Genomic DNA, 21726 nt, shown 5'->3' on the forward strand with positions numbered 1-21726 from the left:
AGAGCTGATCCTCTCCAGGGCTGCGGTGGTAGCTCCAGCATCTGTCTCTCCCTCTTTCTCCTCCTCTCTTCTTGCTGCCTCTGCTTCTCTTTCTCTGCTCCTTTCCTGATGCTTGGGGTGGTTTGGAGCTGGAGGGATCAGATCTTGATTGAAGTGTGGGGGAATTGGTTGGATGTTGCCTTAAAGTTGTTGGTTTAGTGGATCTTGATTTCAGTGTTGTTGGTTTCCTGGACTTTGACTGAGGTGTTGTGAGTTCCTAGGATCTGCTGAGTGAGGATTGTGGTGGAACATCTTTGTCCCGCTTTGTGGTGTCCTTTTGAACTTTGGCCAAGTGCCCTTATTTGCTCCCCTAAAGTAAAAAAGAAATTCCTCGGGAACAAGCCCGTGGCTTATTCTCTCGGTGCTATCTCGAGCTATTAAAGGACCCTATATCTATATATTAAAGTAAAATTCCCAGCCACTCCCATGAGCCGGAAGCTCCAAGGGCTTGGAGTCTTACAGGACTCCACCACTGCCCTGTGCAGCTGTGCCAGGGCTGGACAACCCTTTCCATGAACAATTTTCCCTAATTTTAGCCAACCTGAACCTCCCCTGGTGTAACTTGAGGCTGTTTCCTCTCCTTCTGCCCCTTGATCCCTGCGAGCAGAGCCCAACCCTGCTTTGGCTCCATCCTCCTGTCACGGAGTGGCAGAGCCAGAAGGTCCCCCCTGAGCCTCCTTTTCTCCAGGCTGAGCCCCCACAGCTCCCTCAGAAAAGCCGCTCCTCAGAAAAGCTCCCTGAAAACATCTCTCTTCCAGCCTTCTGCTCTGCAGATCCACGGGGATCCCTCCAGCCACACCTCACCATCCACCCAGCCTTTCCCAGGTGCATCCAGCTTGCTCCCAGCCAGCTGGTCGGGAGAAGGAAGCTGTCCCAACAGCTCTACTGCCCACAAACCTCTTTTCTCCTCAAGAAAGGAGAAATGGGCTCTTTGGGGACAAAGCCAGCATCCTTGGCATCCCACTGAAGCACACCTGGAGGGCACTGACCCTGCGGTGACAACCCCCTGGTGACACTGTCCCCCTGCAGCCACTTGGCTGCCTGGGAGGGACAGGTTTGTCCGGAAAGTTCTCAACTCATTGCAAGCCCAAGCAGCCCCAAGTGCATCCCTGACAATTCCTCCCGTGTACTGCTGACAGCTGCTGCAATATTGCTCCTGTCAAGCAGCATTTAAGTCCCCTTTTCTCCCCAGCTCAGGTTCTCTGTTAGTTCTGGGCAATCCTATCACTGCCAAGCAAAGCCCTCCCTTCCTCTACTCCTAGAGATTGGATGAAATTCCTGACTGGGAAGGTGCTGAGAGGGGTGTGTGGGGTGTGGGTGTTGATGTTCCTTCTGAAATGCATTTTAGCTTCAGCCGTGATCATTCTGGGTAGTTTTATTTTCCCCTGGTTTTAAGAGTCCTGTTATTATCCCCTCCTAGAAAAGCGTTTGCAAACCAATCAATGCCCAGATTTTTTGTCTCTGTTCATGTTTGGAAGCTGACTCTCAGTGGACCACGTGCAGGCAAATGAGCTGCAGGTTTGAGATGGGAAGCAATCTTCTAGATACTTGATGTTCTCAGGTCCTCCCAATTCAGTGACATTGGGAAGTTTGCAATTTCCTTCAGCTCCTTGTACTGAGGAATGGGAAGTCAGGCTTTCCTGACTATAGGAGGATTAAATGCCAGATTCTTCTGGGCCTTCCCAGCCCAGGTGTTTTTGTGCTGCAGGTCATGACTTCCATGAAGAAATTGTGCCAGGAAGGAGCCACAGCTTCTGCCTTTCCACAGATGCCAAGCCTTGCCACCAATGGCTGCAGCCGCTTTTGGGAATGGATTCCTTCCGAGCTGGGGCAGGTTGGCCGGGCTGGGGGAGGCCCCAGGGCCCATGGCAGTGTGTCACAGGGCCCTTTGTGACACGGTGGCCGTCGCCCAGGGGATGGGCCGGTGTCCTTTGTGACCCGTGGGGATAAAGGTGTTGGCGGCAACGCGGCCACGCCACCGTGCTCGGAGCGGGCGACTGGGCAGGACGGGACAGAGCGGTGCTGTGAGGAGCCTCCTCGCAGCCAACTCCTTTCTCGTCGACCAGGAGCGTTTCTGAGAGTTCTTTTGGGATCAACTTCCCTCGAGGCCACAGCACAGGAGTTGGGGACCCGGAGCGTTTCTGAGGTGACCCCACTCCCTGTGGGAGTGGCCCTCGAGGCCAGGCCACGGGCCTTGGTGCCCCGGAGCTTTTCCGAGGAGTCACCAGTGGCTGTGGCAGCGGCCCTTGAGGCCATTTTGTGAGACTTTGCCACCAGGGGCTGTTCCAAGTCATCAGCAGCCCCTGTGGCAGTGGCCCTTGAGGCCGTTTTTTGAGACTTTGCCACCAGGGGCTTTTCCAAAACATCCCCAGTCCCTGTGGCAGGAGCCCCGCAGGCCATTGTGTCACACTTGGCCGCCAGGGGTTTTTCCCAGGTTTCTCCCCCGCAGGTGCCCTCAACACCAGACTGTGCCATGGCGGGGGGATGCTTCGGCCTGTGCCGGCTGCTCCGGAGGAACAGGAAGAACAGGAGAGGCCCTGGAGCTGGCCCAGCACAGGAAGCAGAGGAGGAGGTGCAGCACTTCCAGCCACTGCAGCAGGGTGAGTGCTGGAGCTGGGCCACAGGGATGGTGGCCGCAGCCAGCTGGGCCCCTTGCCGTCCCCTCTGGACATGGCCAGGGAAAGGGAGGGGGAAAGGGGGGCCCAAGGCTGATCCCCCCGGCATCCGTGCTCCATCCCCTGGGCATCCCAGGGCCGGCCCTGCCTGTGGAGCACAGGGCTGGGCTGTGTTCTCTGGCCTCTCCCGCGGCCCCTCAGCTCTGACTGCGCTCGCTCTTTGCCAGATCCAGGCCGGGACCGCCCAGAAGAGCAGGACCGCGCCCGTGGCCGCTTGCGCAGGGCAGTTCAGGTACCTGCAGCCATCCCCCCTGGGCTGGGCCTGCTGTCCCTGCTCCGCCTGGCACCGCTGTCAGAGCACTCCATGCCACTTCCCTCTCTTCCCTGCCCTTTCTTCTCCTGCAGAGGTTGCTGAAATTCGTGGGAGTTCGGCGCAGAACAGCCACGACCGCACCGCCCGAGCTCCCGGCACAGCCTGACACCAGCGCAGCCGAGCTCGAGGTGGAGCTGGATGGCAGCACTGCACCAAGTGACTGTGCAGCCACCTCTGACACGGCACTGATGGATGGCACAGCCACTTTTGTCACGGCACTGACCGACGCCGAGACAAGCTCTGACACGGCACCAACAGATGTCGGGGCCAAGGCTGACGCCACGACTGAGAGCATCGCAGACACCGACTGCCTGCCCATGGACAGTGTCACTGATGCTCCCAGTCTGGACGTTTTGGAGGAGAAAACTGTCTCCAATGTGAATGAAGTAAGCAGCCTGTGGCCAGGGCTTGAGCCTCCCGGGGGTCTTGTGGACCCTCAAGCCGGCTCTGCTGGGCCCCCAGAGCCTTTGAGGCCAGCAGAGTGTGGTGGGAAGGGAATCCCTTCCTGCGGCAAGCTGGGCAAGCTGCTGGCTCTGGCAGCTCTCCAAGTGTCTCCCACTCCCCTCCAGGTGCCAGCCATTGTCAGATCCATCCACCAGTGGCTCACGTGCCGGGAGTCTGCAGAGGTCAGGCCGTCCACTGCCATCCGCAGGCTGGCCCACGCACACCCTGGGCACGTGGTGACGACTCTCCTGCACTGTGCCCCAGTGTGTGACAGGTACAGGGCCCAACTGCTTTGCTGCCTCAGGGCTCACCAGCCTTTACAACCCAGCACCCCACCCAGCCTGTCCCTCCTGGTCTGACAGACAAGTGGACAATTTCAGCACCCTCTGGCCCCTCCACTTCCCAGCCCTGGCATGTCAGTCCCTGATCCTGCTGCCATGTGCCCTCCCTACCCCTCAAGGCACCGTGGCTCTGTCACCTGGGCCCCCACAGCTCCCAAGGCCCAGACCCCCCTGACCCAGAGCTCTGGCTCCACAGAGCTGCTGCAATCCTGTGGAGGACCATCGCCTCCTCGGCCACCACAGCACACAAGGTGCTGCCAACGCTGCTCGGGGTGATGGAGGACTGGCCACTGCACAGCGTGTCCACCTCCAACGGGGACCACATGGACGTCTTTGCCCTGGCTGTGAGTTTCTGGAAGTGGCCTTTGCTCCTCCCCACGTCGCCTCTCCAGTGACTCTCCATCTTCCCCCACCCTTGCATCTCCCTCAGGCCTTGGGCTGCAAATGGGGCTGAGGGGCAGGTTCAGGAGCAGCAGGCCGGCTGCTCCCCCTGGCTCTCCCTGGCCTCTCCCTCCCTCTGGGCACTGATGGTGTCTCCGCGTGGCTTTCTTGCAGGCAACCCTGGCCCTGTGGCTGATGGTCCAGGAGCCCCAGTGCCAAGATGCACTGTTCGATTATGCCCCTCGTCTCCTGGTGGCTCTGCTCTGCCAAGTTTCTATGAGCACTGAGCAGATGCCACAGGAGGTCAGCACCTTCTGGAGGGGATGCCAGGAGCAACATGGCCTTCCCACCCACCCCAACAGGTGCTCCATGCCCGTCCCCTCTCCCTGCCGTGCCCTCGGGGCTGGGGCCAGGGCTCCCAGCCTGACATGGCCTTTGCTCTGCACACAGCTTTGTGGTCCAGACCATCCGGGCCCTGCTCTGCCGGCTGCAGTGGGACCAGGAGCTGGTGTCAGTGGAGCGCAAGCGTGGCTGGGACGCGCTCCTCTCTGCTGACACCCACCACTACGCGGTGGGGCTGCTGGCCAGGTGAGACAGCCTTGTCCCCGCTGCCCCCGGCACCTCTGCCCTGGGCACGGGGCAGCCCACACAGCCCCTGGGGGCGTGGGACAGAGGGCCTTGGCCCCAAGGGACGGCCCAGCCAGTGCTGGCAGAGCTTTGCCCACTAAACTCAAGGCCGAGGGTTCCCTTTTTCCCTTGACAGGGAGATGCGCCACGTGTTGCTCCCCTCCTATGGCCCGCTGGCAAGGCACCTGCTGGGGCTGCTCAGCAGGGAGGGGCCCCGCTGGGAGCTGCCTGCCCTGGCCTTCCTTGTCGAGGTGAGCCCGATGGCCAGCGCTGCCTGGCCCCGCTGCCTCCCCCTCTCTGCCCTCTCACAGCCGCAGCTGCCCGGGACGGTGCCTGCGCCCTGTGCTGCTGCCTGGGCCCAGCCCTGGCCGGCTCCGCGCTCCTGCCGCCCGCCCACCCCGGCACTGCTCTCTGCCTTCCAGGTCCTCAACTATTTGGACGTGAGCGCAGGTGATGACAGTGTCCTGCAGATCCTGGCAAGGCACCTGCAGAGCCAGTGCCCAGAGAGGCGGCGCCTGGCTCTGCGAGGGCTCCTGGTGCTCAGCGGGGATCCCTCCATGGTGAGAAGGGGGCAGGGGATGAAGCCACACGGGCAGCCTGGGGCTGGAGAGGGCAGTGGCTTGGCCTTGGCTGGGCTTCGGGAGCTGTGGCAGCTGCTCACAGATCTCCTGCCTCCCTCTCCAGCTGCCCAGGCCCTGTGGGACAGGCCTTTGGCCTCTGGGCCCCGGGGCAGCAGCGTGGGTTTGCACTGCCAGAGTGGGGTTGGTGGGGCAGCTGTTCAGGGCTTCCCAGCACAGCCTTCTGTTCCCCACAGGCCAAAAGCATCTGCAGGCTGTCTGAGCCCCTCCTGGAGCTGCTGCGTGATGGAGATGGAGAGCTGGTCAGGATGACCCTCTCCCTGTTCCTGAATGTGCTCCAGGATGAGGAAGACAGGAAAGGACTCAGCTCCACTGCCCCGAGGCTGGTTGAGGCGCTCCGGCCAGTCTTTGACAACGTAAGGCTCTGTGCCTCCAGCCACAGGCACTGGGTGCTGCCAGGAAACTTGGTGGAGTTTCAGGTCTGGGCCTGGAGGGCCTGCAGCAGGCAGTGCTGAGGTCTTTGTCTCTTCTTTGGCCCCAGGACAACAGCCACGTGCAGCTGCTGTCCATTCGCCTCTTCCGAGAGGTGATGGAGGTGCTGGCGGAAGAGGGAACAGAGCCCTGGGAGATGCAGGTGCGCCAGAGCCTGGTCCCACTGTTCTTCCGCTGGCACGACGAGAACCAGCGCGTGGCAGAGGTGAGCACTGCTGGGCTCTGGTGTCCCCGGGGCAGGGGCTGGGCTGCCTCCTGCCCTGGGGCCTCAAGGGCTCCAGCCTCCTGCTGCCCTTGGAGCAGGGACACAGGGGCTGTGCCCTGGGCTGCAGTGCCATGTCCCGCTCTCTGCTGCTCTGCAGGCCGCTCGGGAAGCACTGCTCTGGGCTACAGGCTTCCTCAAGAGGAAGGACCTGGAGCAGCTGCTGAAGACAGAGCAGCCCTTCAGATTCTGTGACTGCCTGGTAAGGATGAGTGCAAAGGCCCAGCCCCAGGCTGGAGAAGCCCCCAGTGCGCAGTGTGCCGGCTGGCCCTGTGCCCCTGCCCACTGCTGCAACCACAGACACCCCCCTGCTCTCTGCAGATGGAAAAGGACAGGAGCCGAAGGGGCGAGCACCTGCAGCAGGCCCTGCCCTACCTGCAGAGCCCACAGGAGCCCCTGCGAGAGGCGGCCGTCAGGTTCATGGGTGAGCCCCGAGGCCGCGGTCCCTCCCCGCCCCGCTGCAGCTCGGCCCCAGCCCCGGCTGCTGCAGCGGCAGCACGATGGGCCCAGGGATGTGCTGGGGAGCCCCGAGTGCCCTGGCGGCTGCTGCCGCCCTCTGCCAGCCCAGCCCCGGGGCCTCCCCATGCGGAGCCCCTGGGCCCTGACAGCCTCTGTGTTCCCAGGGGTCGCCGGCTGGCACATGAGGGAGTGGCAGCAAGACCTGTGGCCCATCCTCAAGGGTGAGTGAGGGCAGAGGGGCCTCCCTGGGGGCTGCCGGGGACCAGCACAGACCCTGGGCAGGGAGCTGCAATCCCTGCCCTGCCTGCACAGGGCTCTGCTCCCTGCACACCGTGGCCAGAGCACACACACATGGCAGGGGCAGGGTGCCCATTGGTGCCCAGCACTTTCCCGCTCATCCTCTTGGCCCCTGCTCCCTCCTGGCTGTGCCAAGAGCTGCCTGGCATGGCCCTGGCAGGAGGGGCTCCTGGGGTCCCTGCACAGCCACTCTCTGACCCCGGCTCCCTTCCTCTCTCTTCCAGCCCTTACAGCCATGAGTGATGACGACTGCCCCTCTGTCTCCAACGTCAGAACTGCACTCGTGGACACTTACAGCCGTGCCATGAGACGACCAATGTCCCTGCAACAGCCCCGCAACAGCCCAGGGACCACTTCTCAGCGCGGCTGCACCTGCAGCTGATGTTGGACCCAACTGAGCCAGCCCGCAAGGCCAGGCAGCTCCTGGCCTCTGCAGCCCCAGGGACGGCTTCCTCCCTTGCATTCCCTTCTCCTGACCCCACTTCATCCCTCTCCTTGCCCTCACAATAATAAACATTTGTTTTCTCCCCCTTGTCTGCATCTTGGTGCAACTGAAAGGGCACAAACCCTCAGCCCTGCAGCTCACGGGCCCGCTCCTGCCTCTCTTTTGACCCTTGAGCCGTGGGCACACACACCCTGGGACATGGGCACTTCAGGCTGCAAAGGGGCCTGTCCTGAAGGGCCACTTGCACAACACTGTGCACTTCCAAGATCTTGCTTAAGGGTGTGCTTGTGTTCCCCAAGAAAACTATAGAGTTGGGTCATCCCTGGGGAGGGAAGGGATTTGCTTCTCTGGGAAACTGCTTCCCAAGGAGTTCTCGGGGAGGGAGGCACAAATGTCTCCCTCTGGCTCTTGGTGGTCCTTTCCCTCCTTGTGTCCTGTTGCACTTTGGAGAGGGGCAGGGCAAGGGGCACTCATCAGCCTGTGGGGCAAAGCCACGCTGGGGCAGCTCTCGAGACTGCAAGCACAGCTGGCACTGCGTGTGCCCTGAGAACAGAGCTCCTCTGCCAGCCTCTGACCCACTGACTTCCAAGAGACATGCTGGAATCAGGGATCAGGGTGCCTACAGGGGTGGCTGTGGGAACATCTTACAGCACAAGGATCCTTCTCTGAGGAACATCCAAGCACATCCCAGCCTGTTGCCTGCTGTGCTTTGCCTCGCTGGGTTTTGCAGTGATGCTCTCACACTACCCCTTCTCCTGCCACTTCCCAGAGTTTTCCTTTCATTTTCACTTCCAGGTCCCACTTCCCAGCACCCAGGAGCCCCACTGGCTCTTTTTAGCCAAGGCTGCAGGAGGGACACGCTGCAGCCTTTCCCTCTGCCCAGGAGTGCTCCCATTCCCGCCAACAGCAGACAGCCCACAGCATGGAATCATGGAATCATTAACACTGGGAAAGACCTCAGAGAACATCAAGTTCAACCATTCCCCCAGCACTGCCAAGCCCACCACTCAGCTCTGGCCCCATATGCCACATCCACACGTTTCTTGAACACTTCCAGGGATGATGAGTCCACCACTTCCCTGACACAATTACCACCTGCTGGAATCACCATCTGCTGCATTTCCACCACTTCCCCGGTGGAATCAGCATCACCCACTGCTGCTGCCCCACTGCCCCATTTACTCTGTCCTTGGGGACCAGCCCCTCAAAGTCCCTGGAAGGCAGCTGGCACTGGACACACATCACGGAGCCACCCCTGAGACAGCTCAAGGGATGTCACCTACCTGGTGTCCTGAGCATCCAGGTGACACGCTCATCCCTCCACCATGGCTGCCAGGAAAGCGCCCCGGGTCGAGCTCTCCCTGTGGTCGGTGGCTTGGCTGCAGGGCTGGAAAACCTGGGGATGCCAAACCCATCGCTGGTGGGTCTGTGCCAGCCCGGCGCTGGGATCCCTGAGCCGGGGATACCTCCTGGTATCCAGGGTGTCTGCCCTGAGCTGAGACCTCTGATCAGCGGGGTCCCTGCTGGGATCCCGGAGCACTCCCTGCACCCGCAGGGATGGAACAGGGATGGACACCCCCAGAGTATCTGCCTTTCCCATTCACCAAAGCTGGGATTTTCAAGAACTGGAAAGCTGAAAGTGTTACAACCCAGTTGTCCATAGTTGGTGTGTCCATGGCTGAGCTGCTCCACATGTGTTGATGCTCCATTCCCATCTGCCCACAGATCCCTGCAGAAAAGCCTCCCCAGAGAGGAGTGCTCTCCTGGCACTGTGAGGGAGTTGAGCTGCTCCTCGTGGTTTTTGGGAACTCTGGAGAGCTCTGTGGCAAATGGCACAGCTCAGGGAGCCCGTTGGTTTCCCAAAGCCCTGCAGCAATCCCTGTGCACGTCCTGTTCCCTGCACAGCCACAGCTGGGGCTCGGAGGAGTCCCAGGATCCAGGGCAGTCAACACCTCCCACTCAGCTGAGCTGTACCTGAGCTCCCAGCTCTGCTGTGGGGAGTTGGTATCTCTGGGCCTCATCTCTCCCTCCCAGCCTGGCGTGTGCCAGGCAAACCGGAGGGTGGGAAGAAACACTCCACCCCCCACCCACGTCAAAATGGTCTTACCTTTGCTTTGCAACGAGTCCAGCTCTCCTGGCAGGGAGAATGTGGCTTTCTGGGTACTGCTGATAAAGCATTGATTGTCCCCGGGGGCAGGGGAGGAAGGAGCAGCTGTGTGCTCCCTCCAGCTCTGATTGTCCTTTGTTTGTGTGCAGGAGGAGCAGGACCAGGATCAGCCGGGAGTGGAGGTAAATGTTTGTCTGCAGCTCCATAAGTGTGGAGGCCAGGGCTGTATTCCCACGGGAGCCCTCCAGGAGCCCCCCCTGGGCTGTTTGAACCCAGCTTAATTGTATTTTTTAAAAGTAACCTCCTTTTCTTCCTGCCCTGCTCATCTCCACAGCCTCCATTAAACCAGAGCTGGCTCCATGGCTGTTTGTCCCTTGTTTTTGCCTCTGGAGGTGCTGGCACCCCCAGGAGAGGTGGCTCTGGGCTGGAGGATGACACAGTGTGCAGGGCAGGTGGTTCTTTAGTTTAGAAGTTTCTTTACCTATAAAATTGCTTCCAACTTTTCTGTAATGACAGGCTGTGGGTGTTGCCCAAGGCTGGGAATAAGTGAATTCCTTTAAATTCTTTCATGAAGGAGGATAATGGTGTCTGTCAGGGGGGGAGCTGATGGTGACCCTGTGAAGATGTAACAACATTTGGGGGTCCCAAAACTAAGATCCATCCAATGATGATTTGACCCCACCCTCTTCTCCCACCCCCCAGCCCAGCTGAGCAGAACTGTTACCCTGTGGAGAGGAGGAAGGGCAGGGGCTGGGAGTCAGGATAAACCTGTGGGATCTATCAGGAATTACAGCACAGGAATTGTTCTAGAAGTCCAAGTTTTTAATTGTTTTTTTGAAGACAGCTTAAAACACGATTCTCCTGCTTCTCCACAGCAGCATGGCCCGTTCCTCTCCCCCATGTCCCCTTGGAGCTGGGGCAGCCAAGGCAGCCCTGCCCTTCTCCGTGTCCCTCCACCCTTGGGGCTGCTCCAGGGGAGTTCCACAGGTACGGACACGGCTGGGAACAGGCTCAAGTACTTTCAGTTACACTCTCAGGGCAGAATATCTGCTACCTAAGGTTCACAACTGAAGTTCCACAACATAAAAGAGTTCCAAAAAACCAAACTACAGCCAAGCAGAGAAGGAGTGGTGCTTTGACATCTCGAGGTTTACGACAGTTTATCGACTGACAACGGACAATTTCCCAATCCTGCTTCTCTGACCTTAAGCATTTGTGGCAAAATGTTAAGCTGTGGATTACAACAGGACCTGCAGCCTGGCCTAAAGCAACACTCCATGGTCATGGCGTGCTCAGTATTCCTTGTGCAGCCTCCAGAGTCCCCAGTTCCTGGACTGAGGACTCTCCAACACGTGTCTCCACGGGCTCGGGGCGGCCTCACACCCACCTCAAGGTGCACAACCCCAGAACTAGTTTCAGCTTAGGCTCAGGCTACATCTCCACTTGCATTAAATACATTTATTGCAAACATCTTGACACAAAAATAGGTTCTCTCTAGGCCATTCACATGCAACGTAAAGGCGAGAAGCGACTACCTAGTACGACACAGAGGTTTAACCTACACACCTTTAATGTTCAGGTCGTTTCCCCCCGGGGCTGCCCCAGGGCTCAGGAGCCAGAGGTGTTGTTGCTTCCGAAGCGCTGGTTGACACTGTGCAGCAAGTGCTTGGGGAGGCAGTTCCAGGAACTGGCCAGCATCTCCTTGAAGCAAATCACTGCTTCGAGGCACAGCCTGGGAGAGGGGAGACATGGATGCTGTCAGCAGGGGTAAGGCTGCAAGGGAAGCTCCTTCCTTGGAGACGGTTCTCATCAGCAGTGCCAAACACGTGCTGAGAGGAATCCTGCTCCATCCTCACAACTGGCTGCTGCTCTGCCAGCATTCCTTAGAGGAAGAAGTGTTTTCTAATATTTTAGGAACATAAACAGGTCTGGTGGTAACCCTACACTACTTATCCCAAAATCACAGAATGGTTTGGGTTGGGAGGGACCTTAAAGCTCATCCAGTTCCACCTCCTGCCACGGGCAGGGACACCTCCCACTAGCCCAGGTTGCTCCCACCTGGCCTTGGGACACTTCCAGGGATGGGACAGCCACAGCTTCTCTGGGCAACCTGTGCCAGGGTCTCACCCTGCTCACAGTAAGGAATTTCTTCCTGATATCTAAGCTGGGGACACGAGAGTTTAATGTTGAAGTCTTGCTTTCTTACCTTACAAGAGATCTTGGTTGTAGGGAGAACACAAGAATTTCGTTACTGTGAGCCTGGGGGTGGGGAGAGAGAGAGAAGAAAATGGGTTATATGAGTTCACACTGTTACAGCAGGAGCCCAGGCTCACCCACCCAGATCATGGAATCACAGAATGGTTTGGGTTGGAAGGGATCTTAAAGCCCATCTCCTTCCAACCCCCTGCCATGGGCAGGGACACTTCCACTAGAGGAAGCCTTCAGGTTTCCAAGCCTTCAGGCACCTGCACTGAGGGGTTTTGGACACAAGCAAACCATGCCCTCCTCAGGCTTTGTTTATGCACCTCTGTGATCCCCACAAGATCCCAATGCCAACTACAACCAACTCAACTGGCTGGAGTGAGCCGGCACCGGGAAGGGAACGCTCCAAGTCAACTTACAGCTTTGGAGTGGGCGAGCAGGTTGTTGGCACAGCCCCCAAACACAATCACCTCTCCCTCCTCGCTGGCACAGGCCGTGTGCCACAGCCTACAAACAGAAGGCAGCACTGCATTAACCCAAAAAACCCAGCTCAGCCTTCTCGCTGCCCCGGGAAGATCCCTCCTCATCCCCGGGAGCACTGAAAGCCAGGCCAGGAAACATTGCTGCTTTAACTCATTAACCTGGATCAGAGCACTTCCCAAACAAGATGGATCCCAGGAACTCCAAGATGTGTTTTCCATGCCACACATGTGCACCACAGAGGTTTTTGATGCTTTAAATTGCAGGTCATCAACTCTTATTTACTCAGCAGGAAGCTAAAACCATCCTGGGTGTGCATGGGCTGAGCCATTGGCTCTGTGACACCGGCCTGTGTCCGGTTTGCTGGGACAGCAGGGACACACTGGTTCCAGTTAGCTCTGCTGCTGGCAGTCACAGGCCTCTGCAGCCAAATCAAACCCTAAATCCCGAGATCAAACCCCAAATTCCATGTTTCCCGCCATTTCACAGCCACCGAGCCAAAGGCTGCCTCCAGCACCCGCCCTGTGTGGTGCTCACCTGGAATTCTGGGAGCACAACACACCTGCACCTCTGGGACACATGGAAAACAAGAGCTGTGAAGAGGAACGTGTGTCCTGTCTCTCACAGCCACCACTAAGTGCTTCCACACTCCTTTTATAACAAGTTTCCAGGAAACTGCCTGCCATACCTTGGTTTTTCGGAATAGTTATGCTCAAACTGTATCCACTCATTCTTGCTGATACAATAAATCCAAGCATCACCTGCAAACAAGCAAAAATCCCAAATATAAACAGGATTCCACTGGTTCTGTCACATTTCCTGCAATAAACACGTACTCCAGTGGAGCACAGCCCATTTCTGTTCCTAAACAAATCGAGTATTTTAGGAAAAATCTTATAAACATTGGCTCCTGTTTGACAACAGGTGTTTAATGTAACAGAGGTTTATGGGAGTGAAGATGGAGAACTGTAAAGTTCCTACTAACTGCAATTTGCATTAGATACACTTGTAGAGCAGATGATTTGCTATAAATAATAGTGCCTCCAAACACTCCACATCCTGCTCTGTGGAATTAGCTGTTGGCCGTGAGGAGCTGGATCACAAGTGCACAGGAGGAATTTAGAAGGAATTCAAGCAATAATTCAAGCTTCTGTGCACAGCTGTTCAAGAGCACAAAGACAACACCAAATCCCTTTGGAATGACTTACTCAGTGGCTGCTTGTCTGTGGTGAATCCTCCAAAGAGGAAGAGGTGATCCGAGGAAATCGGTGTTAAGGAATGCCACGACCGGCCGACTGGGCAGATGCCTTGTGTGAGTCTGGATTGCAATGAAAACACCCCAAATTACACAGGAGGGACAATAAAATCCCACTGCTCTTTTCTGCTCTGGTTATTTTTCAGAGATCTGCAGGATTCAGCTTCGCCCTGTGCATCTGACCCAACAAGTTTGATTTCTTTAGACACAGCAAAGAATTTTAGCGGATCGAGTTTTAGTACCCACATTTCGTTCCACTCCCAAGTGTCCAGGTCCAGGTAGTAAAAGTCGTTCATCCTGGACTCCTACAACAAAGCAGATGGTGGTTCAGATACCCAGCTTAGGTTTGAGCATCCCAGGGTTAAACTGGGCTGGGCTTACCCTGTATCTGCCTCCGAACACGTAACCCCTGTTCCCAACTGTGGCACAGGCGTGAGCGGCTCGAGGGGACGGGGTTTTACCCTGGGAAAGGAAACAGTGACACCACAAGGAGAAAAAAGGCTCAGAGAAACTCAGATTAAAGGCCAACAAGGAACAGAGTGAAAAAAACCCCAGCCAGTAAGTCATTCTGTGTGCAGACTTGCTTTTTGATAGATGGAGGATCAGCAAACTCATTAAAAATGGATTTTTTTCCCTCTTGAAGTGTATAAATTTTGCTTTTAGCCACAAAAGACAGACTGTAAATGAGACAGTGGCATAATAAATCATTACATGCATAAATCATTAAGTGTCCAAGGCCAATGTGGACGGGGCTTGGAGCCATCTGGTCTAGTGGAAAGTGTCCTGGCCCATGGCAGGGGGTTGGAACTGGATGGGCTTTAAGGTTCCTTCCAGCCCAAAACATGCTGAGATTCTATGGTTGTATTAGATGTTATTTTTCTTGAGTTTCTGAAATCCTTGAGGCCTGTGTGCAGTAAGACAAAGCAATTCTTTGGCAATCTGGGGTTACTTGTCTCAAATTTCGTTTCCTCCAGCTCCGTGGCAATAGCACCCCTTTTCCCTGTTCCTGAATACTTCAGGGACACTTCAAATGTGTGCATTTGCAACTGGGAGTGTTTAATTCTATCTTGGCCACACTTCAGCACCCAAGTGACACGTCCCAAAAGCTCACATTGCAGGGAGGGTGACAGCAAACCACACATTTCATTCTCTGGAGCTCCCCGTGAGCACAAGGCCACTGGAGTGTGAAAGGAAGCAAGTCACAGGGAAAAGAAAAAAGAAAGATGATGACAGATCAAAATAAAAGGCAAATTTCCTGGTTTTGGAGAGTGGATCTGTGTAGATGAATGGTTTAAATGGCTCCAAGAGCACTACTGTGTAACATTACTGAGCTGTAACTTAATTAATTGACACAAGACCAATAATTACCGTAGTTATGGGCTGGCTCCAAGTGAAAGTTTCAAGGTCCAGAACATGCACGTGGTCGTTCCACCCTCTAGGAAGACCTGAATTCTTTGAGAATCATAAATAAGCAACAAGTTTCAATAAGCACTGATTAAATACTGAAGTTGAAATAGAAATGACTTCTGGGGTTACTTACCCAAAAAGAGGTCTCATCGAATTCAAAGGTTCCCCGTTGTTTCCCTTCAGGAAAATAGCCATAACCTCCAAAAAATATCAGCCTGAAAGGAAACACGGACCAAGATCTGTGAGAAATCCTGTCACAACTGTTGGTGTAAATTGAAGTTCTGTAAAGCCTGTGCTCAAACTGGAAAATCAGAGAAGCTCCTTTGGCTTCGCTACTTTCGGTGCATCTACAGTGCAAGTTTTCCAGGTGTGGGGCCCCACTTCTTTCCTAATCGATCCTACCACCCACACTAAATCCCTCTGGAGCTGCTTCCCAGGCCTCAGGCTTCCAAGCTTTGCTCCAATTCCAAATATATGAAGCCACCAGGGTGTGGTGGTCTCTGCACTTCAGCCTTCACCATCAGGGCTCCCACAAGGCTCTCCTGGGGTTTAAATGGGATTTACCTTCAAGTTTTATCTTTGGGTTTTAGCCTCTATAAGAAACCAATGGCGTGGCCTTGCCAGGAATTCCTACTGGATTATGGAGTGATGGCAAACAATCTGCACCACCTATAATTAAACACCCACAACTCAGATTTACATCTGAACTGATCACATCAGGTATGGTAATGATGAGCTCTCTCTCCACACCAAGAACCTGAAAACCAGCACCATGGGCAATTTCATGGAATCACAGGATAGCCTGGGTTGGAAGGGACACACAAGGATTCTTCTATCTTTCCTGGGTCTCTGCAGCAAATTCCACAGTAATTATCCCAACTGTGAGCTCTCTCCATGGAATGGGAAAAGCAGCACAAGCTGCTCTAAAGTTTACTCCAGAATCACCACAAAAATCACAGAATGGTTTGGGTTGGAAGGGACCTTAGAGCTCACCCAGTTCCACCCCCTGCCATGGGCAGGGACACCTTCCACTAGCCCAGGTTGCTCCAAGCCCCATCCAACCTGGCCTTGGACACTTCCAGGGATGGGGCAGCCACAGCTTCTCTGGGCAACCTGTGCCAGGGCCTCACCACCCTCACAAGGGAGAATTTCTTCCCAATATCCCATCTAACCCTGCCCTCTGGCAGTGGGAAGTCATTGGCCCTTGTGCTGTCCCTCCATGCCTTGTCCCCAGTCCCTCTCCAGCTCTCCTGGAGTCCCTTTAGGCCCTGGAAGGGGCTCTCAGGTCTCCCTGGAGCCTTCTCTTCTCCAGGCAAACACCCCAACCAGCATCACAGTGAACGAATAATGAGAGGAGGGTGCAAGTCAACAACATTTTTGCCTTCAACATCTTGTCTCCCTCATCTTTCCCAAGGTTTGCAATGCCAAGAGGCCTTCTGGCATCTCTGGGACACGCTCCCAACTCGGTAAAAACACCACCAGCAGTTCATCCAACACATCCCTTTTTCTGGGCAACCTCAAGCCCTCCTTGAGTTTGAACAAGCAGCTCTTGTTCAAACAAAAAAGCAGAGCAAAGACATGACCTGGAGGGATGAAAAGGGAGTCCCCGTGGGGCCCTTACTTGTTCCTGTAGACCCACACCCCGAGCTTGTCCTTGGACGAGGGGGGCACCCCCTCACACTCCACTCGCACCCACTGCAGCACCTTGTCCGTGGACCTGGAATTCAACATGTAGAACTGGAAGAAATAAAAAGATTTGTTTAATCTTTTCACTTTTTTTCAATCTGAATTTGTTTAAAGCTTCAGTCTGACCGGTGTTAAAATAGTAACTTTTAATTAACGTGCATTGGCAAAGGAAGAGAAATAATGAAAAGTCCTTTTCTTGGTTGAAAACTGGAGCACTGAAAACATTTGCAACAAAATATGGATTCACAGATCCTTTATCCTTTGCAGACTCAAACACTTTTTACACAAGTGACAGGTTATGGACATTGAGTTTTACCATCCAGAAGCTGACGTGGGGTACACTGAAGGTGTGCACAGAATAACAATTGTCTCATAATTCAAAAAATGGTTAAAAAAATCGAAAAAAGTGAGGTTTGTTATAGAACTGTCCCTTCTCTGCACGTTGCATCCTTTTACAGGGAGAGAAATAGCTGCTACACGTGTATAAAAGAACTGAAATGTAAGAATGCCAGAGCAGGAAGGAAGTCACACTTTATACAGGTAGTTTGTTTAAAACTGCCTGCAAAAATTGCATCAAGTTCCTTCCAGTTTATAGTTATACATTTAAATATATAAGTCTATATTTAAATATATGTCTATATTTGAATATATAAACTATATAATTCAAACCACATTGCCACAACATCAGAAAATATTATTAATTAATTGTAGTTGGCAGGGTGGGGAATCGGTCACAGGTTGGACTCGATGGTCTTGGAGGTCTTTTCCAACCTTAATGATTCCGGGATTATCAGAGATTCCAGAGAAGAGAAACATTTAAACCACCACAGAGCAGTTCCAGATCCCCTCCTGATATTATTTCAGGCAACTCTGGCAATTCCCATCTTTCCAAAGCAGCAAACTCAGAGGCACGGGGTGACTTTATGGGGTGAATTGCACAAGAACAGAACAAATGCCAGGTCAGGGTGTTCCTGTAAAGCTTCCAGGGTACAATCCTCCTGGGAAATGATGGAATAAACGGATTGCTGACCTTGTTTGTGTTGCCCCGTGCGTGGTGCCCTCCAAAGAGATACACCACTCTGTCCACACACACGGCACAGCTCCCAGACATGGAGGGGGGAACATCTCCCTCTGTTTTGCTCTTCTTCCTAAAAGGAGGGTGTAAAATATTTCACCTGATCAGAACAGACATGAATGGTTTTATCTGGAGCAGAATTTTATAACAATGCCAGTGTGGTTTGAGTTCCAGCTGTGGACGCTCAGTCATGAATTCTTCGCACCTCTGCAGGTGAAACCATTTAAAAAGTTAAGCTGGGAGGATGGAGGGGGTGGGGAAAATGTAATTTAATTAACACATGGGGTTTTTTTGGGGGGGAGTGGGAATCGTGTCTGCCCAGCTCAGGAGTTTGGAATGTTCCAAATCCTCAGGCAAAGAGGAAGCACCTGTCTAAACTGCAGGTTTCTGTTTTGCTACTGGATTTTTCCTGTTTGTAAACATCACAATCACAAAGAGGAGCTTCCAGCCCGTATCCAAGGCTGTCCCTAACCTCAGGGAGGGCTGGAAGCAAGGCTGAAATCCCCCTTTCTGCAAAGCACTGAGGAGTTTCTCTGGCTGCATCAATGTTTAAAAACAACTCCTTGAGAGAACAACAAATTAGAAAACTCAACAGGGGTTCCCTGAGTACCACTGCCATCAAAAGTGGTACAAATACAATTCCCACGTTCTGTGTCCTATCCCAGGTATCCCCAAACACTTCACACTGGTGATCACACACTCCTGTCCAGGCTGTCTGTCCAAGCTGCCTGTCCTACTTCACTTTGGGAAAACATATTTGATGTTTTTACAGAAAAAAACCACCCAAATCTGAAATATTCTACACATTTTTGCAACAGTTTGACGGGTGAGAACGAAGAGTTCAGGGAATTCTTTCCCTGCTCAGCCCCTCAGAATGGTTTCTACACCAATTTAAGGATTTATCTGATTTTTTTTCCCAAATTAAGTTAATTATTTACTGTACCATCTTCCAGTTTCCATGTTGTAGATCCATATCTCATCCCTAGGCAGGTAGAAGTCATAAAATCCCCGAACCTGGGCATTCTGCAGAACAGGACAGAGGAGAAAAAGCAATGTTAGAAGGATGTTTGACACGTGGAATTACAGACTCCTGGGAATGTTCACACCCCCTCAGAGATCTAATCACAGGACAGAACACAGCAGGAGCAGTGCCTGTTGCACTCCTGTGCCTCCCACCCGCACAGAGAGCAGGAACCAGCCTAATTTATTGTCTGCTGAGACCACATGAGCTCCCAGGCGGGTCAATGGAAGTTAAACCTCTGTTTTACAGCCCAAGCCAGGGAGCAGAAACGAGCCAAAATTTCTTTCTTAATTCCCCCACCCCCTGCACGACACCAATTTATGACTGAGCTCACTGACAATTCACCTTGCTGTCAGAACTGCAAAATCATTTTGTGCTGCAGCACACGCACTCCCCCCCACAGCATGACACCGACCAACCCGGGATCTCTCCCACCCAAAATACAGCTGTGCTGACAACGCTGGAACACAATCACCCCTCCCACGGTGCACAATTCCAATCAGACAATATTCCCTACACGAGCTGCCAAACAACACCCCACCCCTCCTCCCCCCCAAAAAAGTCGTCTACGTGCCAAGGTTCGACACTCGTGATTTATTTCAAGCGTTGCAAAACACCTCAGTGCCGTGTTCCAATTTGTCAGCTTGGAGGGATGACTTCTCAGAGTCGCTCCCAGAGCAACGGGATGGCAGGAGGGTTATTCCAGGAGGAGCTGTACCTTGTATCCTCCCCAGACGTACATGCAGCGCCCGTCGGTGACGGCCACGTGCCCGCTGCGCTCGGCGGGGCTGTCGTTCTCCAGCTGCTCGAAGCCGTCCTCGGACGGAGCTGGGAGCTCCTCGTCCGCCTGCAGCTCCTCGTTCTCATCCGCCATCTCGGGACGTGCTACGGGCACACAGAACCGCGGGATTATGGAATGTCCTGGGAGGGAACCCACACGGAATCGTCCGGTCCGGCTCTTAAAAGTGAACGGCCCGGCTCCAGCTGCCGGGTTTGAGCCAAGGTCTGTGTTTTCTTAAAAGGAAATTAAAACCTTACCCATAAAAATCTTGCAAAGCAAGAATTAAAAATTTCTAAAAAAAAATTAAAATCTTACCTATAAATACGTTAATTGATTTGCCCAGGGAAGCTGCGGCTGCCCCCGGATCCCTGGAAGTGTCCAAGGTCAGGTTGGACTGGGCTTGGAGCAACCTGGGCTGGTGGAAGGTGTCCCTGCCCATGGCAGGGGGTGGGACTGGGTGAGCTCTAAGGTCCCTTCCAACCCAAACCGTTCTGGGACGTCAAAAATCGAATAAATTTGAGAGCTTTGCCTCCAATACGGTTTTCACAAAAGTGGAAACTCACGGACCTTTTCCAACAAAGCCCCTTTGGGCCCAAAGTCCCAAGTCGTGTCTCCCACATGCAAACCTTCCCACAGCTGTTCAGCACAGGACGTGCCACCTATCCCACATAAAATTCCACAAAACCAACCCCCCTGCTCCCAGTCCCACCAGCACGCAGAATTCCCAGACCCCAGTGTCCCTGGAAGACACTGATCCAAAGCTCAGGGGAGCCGGACAGCCCAAGTTTGTGCAACCAAAGCCAGGGAAAAGGTCCTGCAGTGGCACCACCACACCCTGCACTCCCGGGTTTGACGTTCCAGGTCAGATATCCCGGGTTTGATATTCCCCTACGCCGCTCCTGAGGGACTCCTGTTTAATTTTAATTGCTCCTGTGATTAACCCACCACCTTCGGGGGGGTTATCTCCGAGCTTTAATTACGCTTCACATCAGAAAGCCTTGCCCCGCAGCTCCGCGAAACCCGCCTGCTTCGGGCTAGCGGGGTTTTCAGTGATAATATATATAATATACAGATATATTTTATACGAGGTGTATTGTTGATGTTACCCCTCAGACACGCTGGGCCAACGTCCCCTTCAGCCATTTCCGAGCCCCCCTCAGGTGGCTGCAGCCCCACACCCCGGCGGGATGGCGGGGTCTCCTGCCGACACCTCCCCCTCCCTGTCGCGACATACCTCAGAACGGGACGGGCCAGGCGGGGGCTCCTCCCGACACGTCCCGCTGTCGCGACATGCCCGGCACCGGCCCCAGCGCCGCCCCGCCGCCGTTACCGGCCCGGCCCGAGCCCGCCCCGCGCCCCGGCTCCCTCAGCGCCCTCGGCCCGCTCCTACCGCGGTGTCGGGGCTCCCCCTGAGCCCCCCGGCCCCACCGACGCTCCGGGGCTGCCCCTCCGCCGGCCCCTCCTCCCTCAGCGGCCGCCCCGCAACATCCGCCGGGCGGGACGGACCTTCCGGCGGCACCGCGCAGGCGCCGGGACCCCGAAAACCACCCCGGGGGCACCCGGGCCCTCCAAAATTAACCTGGAGGATACCTGAACCTTCCAAAATTAACCTGCAGGATACCTGAACCTTCCAAAATTAACCTGGATGGGCACCCGGGCCCTCCAAAATTAACCTGGATGGGCACAGGAACCTTCCAAAATTAACCTGGAGGATACCTGAACCTTCCAAAATTAACCTGGATGGGCACCCGGGCCTTCCAAAATTAACCTGGATGGGCACAGGAACCTTCCAGAATTAACCTGGAGGATACCTGAACCTTCCAAAATTAACCTGGATGGGCACAGGAACCTTCCAAAATTAACCTGGATGGGCACAGGAACCTTCCAAAATTAACCTGGATGGGCACAGGAACCTTCCAAAATTAACCTGGAGGATACCTGAACCTTCCAAAATTAACCTGGATGGGCACAGGAACCTTCCAAAATTAACCTGGAGGATACCTGAACCTTCCAAAATTAACCTGGATGGGCACAGGAACCTTCCAAAATTAACCTGGAGGATACCTGAACCTTCCAAAATAACCCTGGATGGGCACAGGAACCTTCCAAATTAACCTGGATGGGCACCCGGGCCTTCCAAAATTAACCTGGATGGGCACAGGAACCTTCCAGAATTAACCTGGATGGGCACAGGAACCTTCCAAAATTAACCTGGATGGGCACCTGAGCCTTCCAAAATTAACCTGGATGGTCACGTGAACCTCCCAAATTAACCTGGATGAGCACCTGAACCCCCCAAAATTAACGTGGGGGGGGCACCTGAGCCTTCCAAATTAACCTGGATGGGCACCTAACCTCC

At 54.6% G+C, this 21726-nt stretch overlaps 2 protein-coding genes across 3 annotated transcripts; one reads left to right on the plus strand and one right to left on the minus strand.

Moving 5' to 3' along the window:
* Nucleotides 1-1860: 1860 nt before the first annotated feature.
* LOC114000267 (maestro heat-like repeat-containing protein family member 1) lies at nt 1861-7441 on the plus strand. Its single transcript, XM_027744483.2, has 15 exons — nt 1861-2639; nt 2882-2946; nt 3060-3413; nt 3597-3745; nt 4009-4156; nt 4368-4555; nt 4644-4781; nt 4957-5071; nt 5243-5380; nt 5635-5814; nt 5940-6095; nt 6253-6354; nt 6474-6576; nt 6776-6832; nt 7133-7441. Exons 1-15 carry the CDS (start codon nt 2513-2515, stop codon nt 7288-7290), a joined length of 2178 nt encoding a protein of 725 aa, XP_027600284.2. The 5' UTR covers nt 1861-2512; the 3' UTR covers nt 7291-7441.
* Nucleotides 7442-10261: 2820 nt separating this feature from the next.
* Nucleotides 10262-20822, minus strand: KLHDC2 (kelch domain containing 2). Of its 2 annotated transcripts, none has more exons than XM_027744461.2 (14): nt 20758-20822; nt 19305-19471; nt 18509-18588; nt 17521-17638; nt 16426-16541; nt 14938-15019; nt 14766-14849; nt 13779-13859; nt 13644-13702; nt 13351-13460; nt 12831-12903; nt 12082-12169; nt 11667-11719; nt 10262-11192 (listed from the first exon to the last, which is right to left on the minus strand). In XM_027744461.2, the coding sequence occupies exons 2-14, from the start codon at nt 19458-19460 to the stop codon at nt 11069-11071; spliced, it is 1224 nt and encodes a 407-aa protein (XP_027600262.1). In that variant the 5' UTR covers nt 19461-19471; nt 20758-20822; the 3' UTR covers nt 10262-11068. The 2 variants fall into 2 exon arrangements, with proteins under 2 accessions (XP_027600262.1, XP_027600261.1); XM_027744460.2 differs by lacking the exon at nt 20758-20822 and adding an exon at nt 20602-20697.
* Between the last annotated feature and the right edge of the window lie 904 nt (nt 20823-21726).

Source organism: Pipra filicauda, unplaced genomic scaffold (assembly GCF_003945595.2).
Source record: "Pipra filicauda isolate LSUMZ 115617 unplaced genomic scaffold, ASM394559v2 scaffold596_size400887_pilon, whole genome shotgun sequence".
NCBI lineage: Eukaryota > Metazoa > Chordata > Aves > Passeriformes > Pipridae > Pipra > Pipra filicauda.

Coding starts and splice junctions, on each gene's coding strand:
- KLHDC2 (XM_027744461.2), bottom strand. CDS start 19,460: ATGGCGGATGAGAACGAGGAGCTGCAGGCGGACGAGGAGCTCCCAGCT. Junction 15,020..16,425: donor GTGTGGGTCTACAGGAACAA/GTAAGGGCCCCA, acceptor GTTTCCTTTCAG/GCTGATATTTTTTGGAGGTT. Junction 12,904..13,350: donor CACAGACAAGCAGCCACTGA/GTAAGTCATTCC, acceptor GCTTGTTTGCAG/GTGATGCTTGGATTTATTGT.
- LOC114000267 (XM_027744483.2), top strand. CDS start 2,513: ATGGCGGGGGGATGCTTCGGCCTGTGCCGGCTGCTCCGGAGGAACAGG. Junction 2,640..2,881: donor CTTCCAGCCACTGCAGCAGG/GTGAGTGCTGGA, acceptor GCTCTTTGCCAG/ATCCAGGCCGGGACCGCCCA. Junction 4,157..4,367: donor TGGACGTCTTTGCCCTGGCT/GTGAGTTTCTGG, acceptor GCTTTCTTGCAG/GCAACCCTGGCCCTGTGGCT.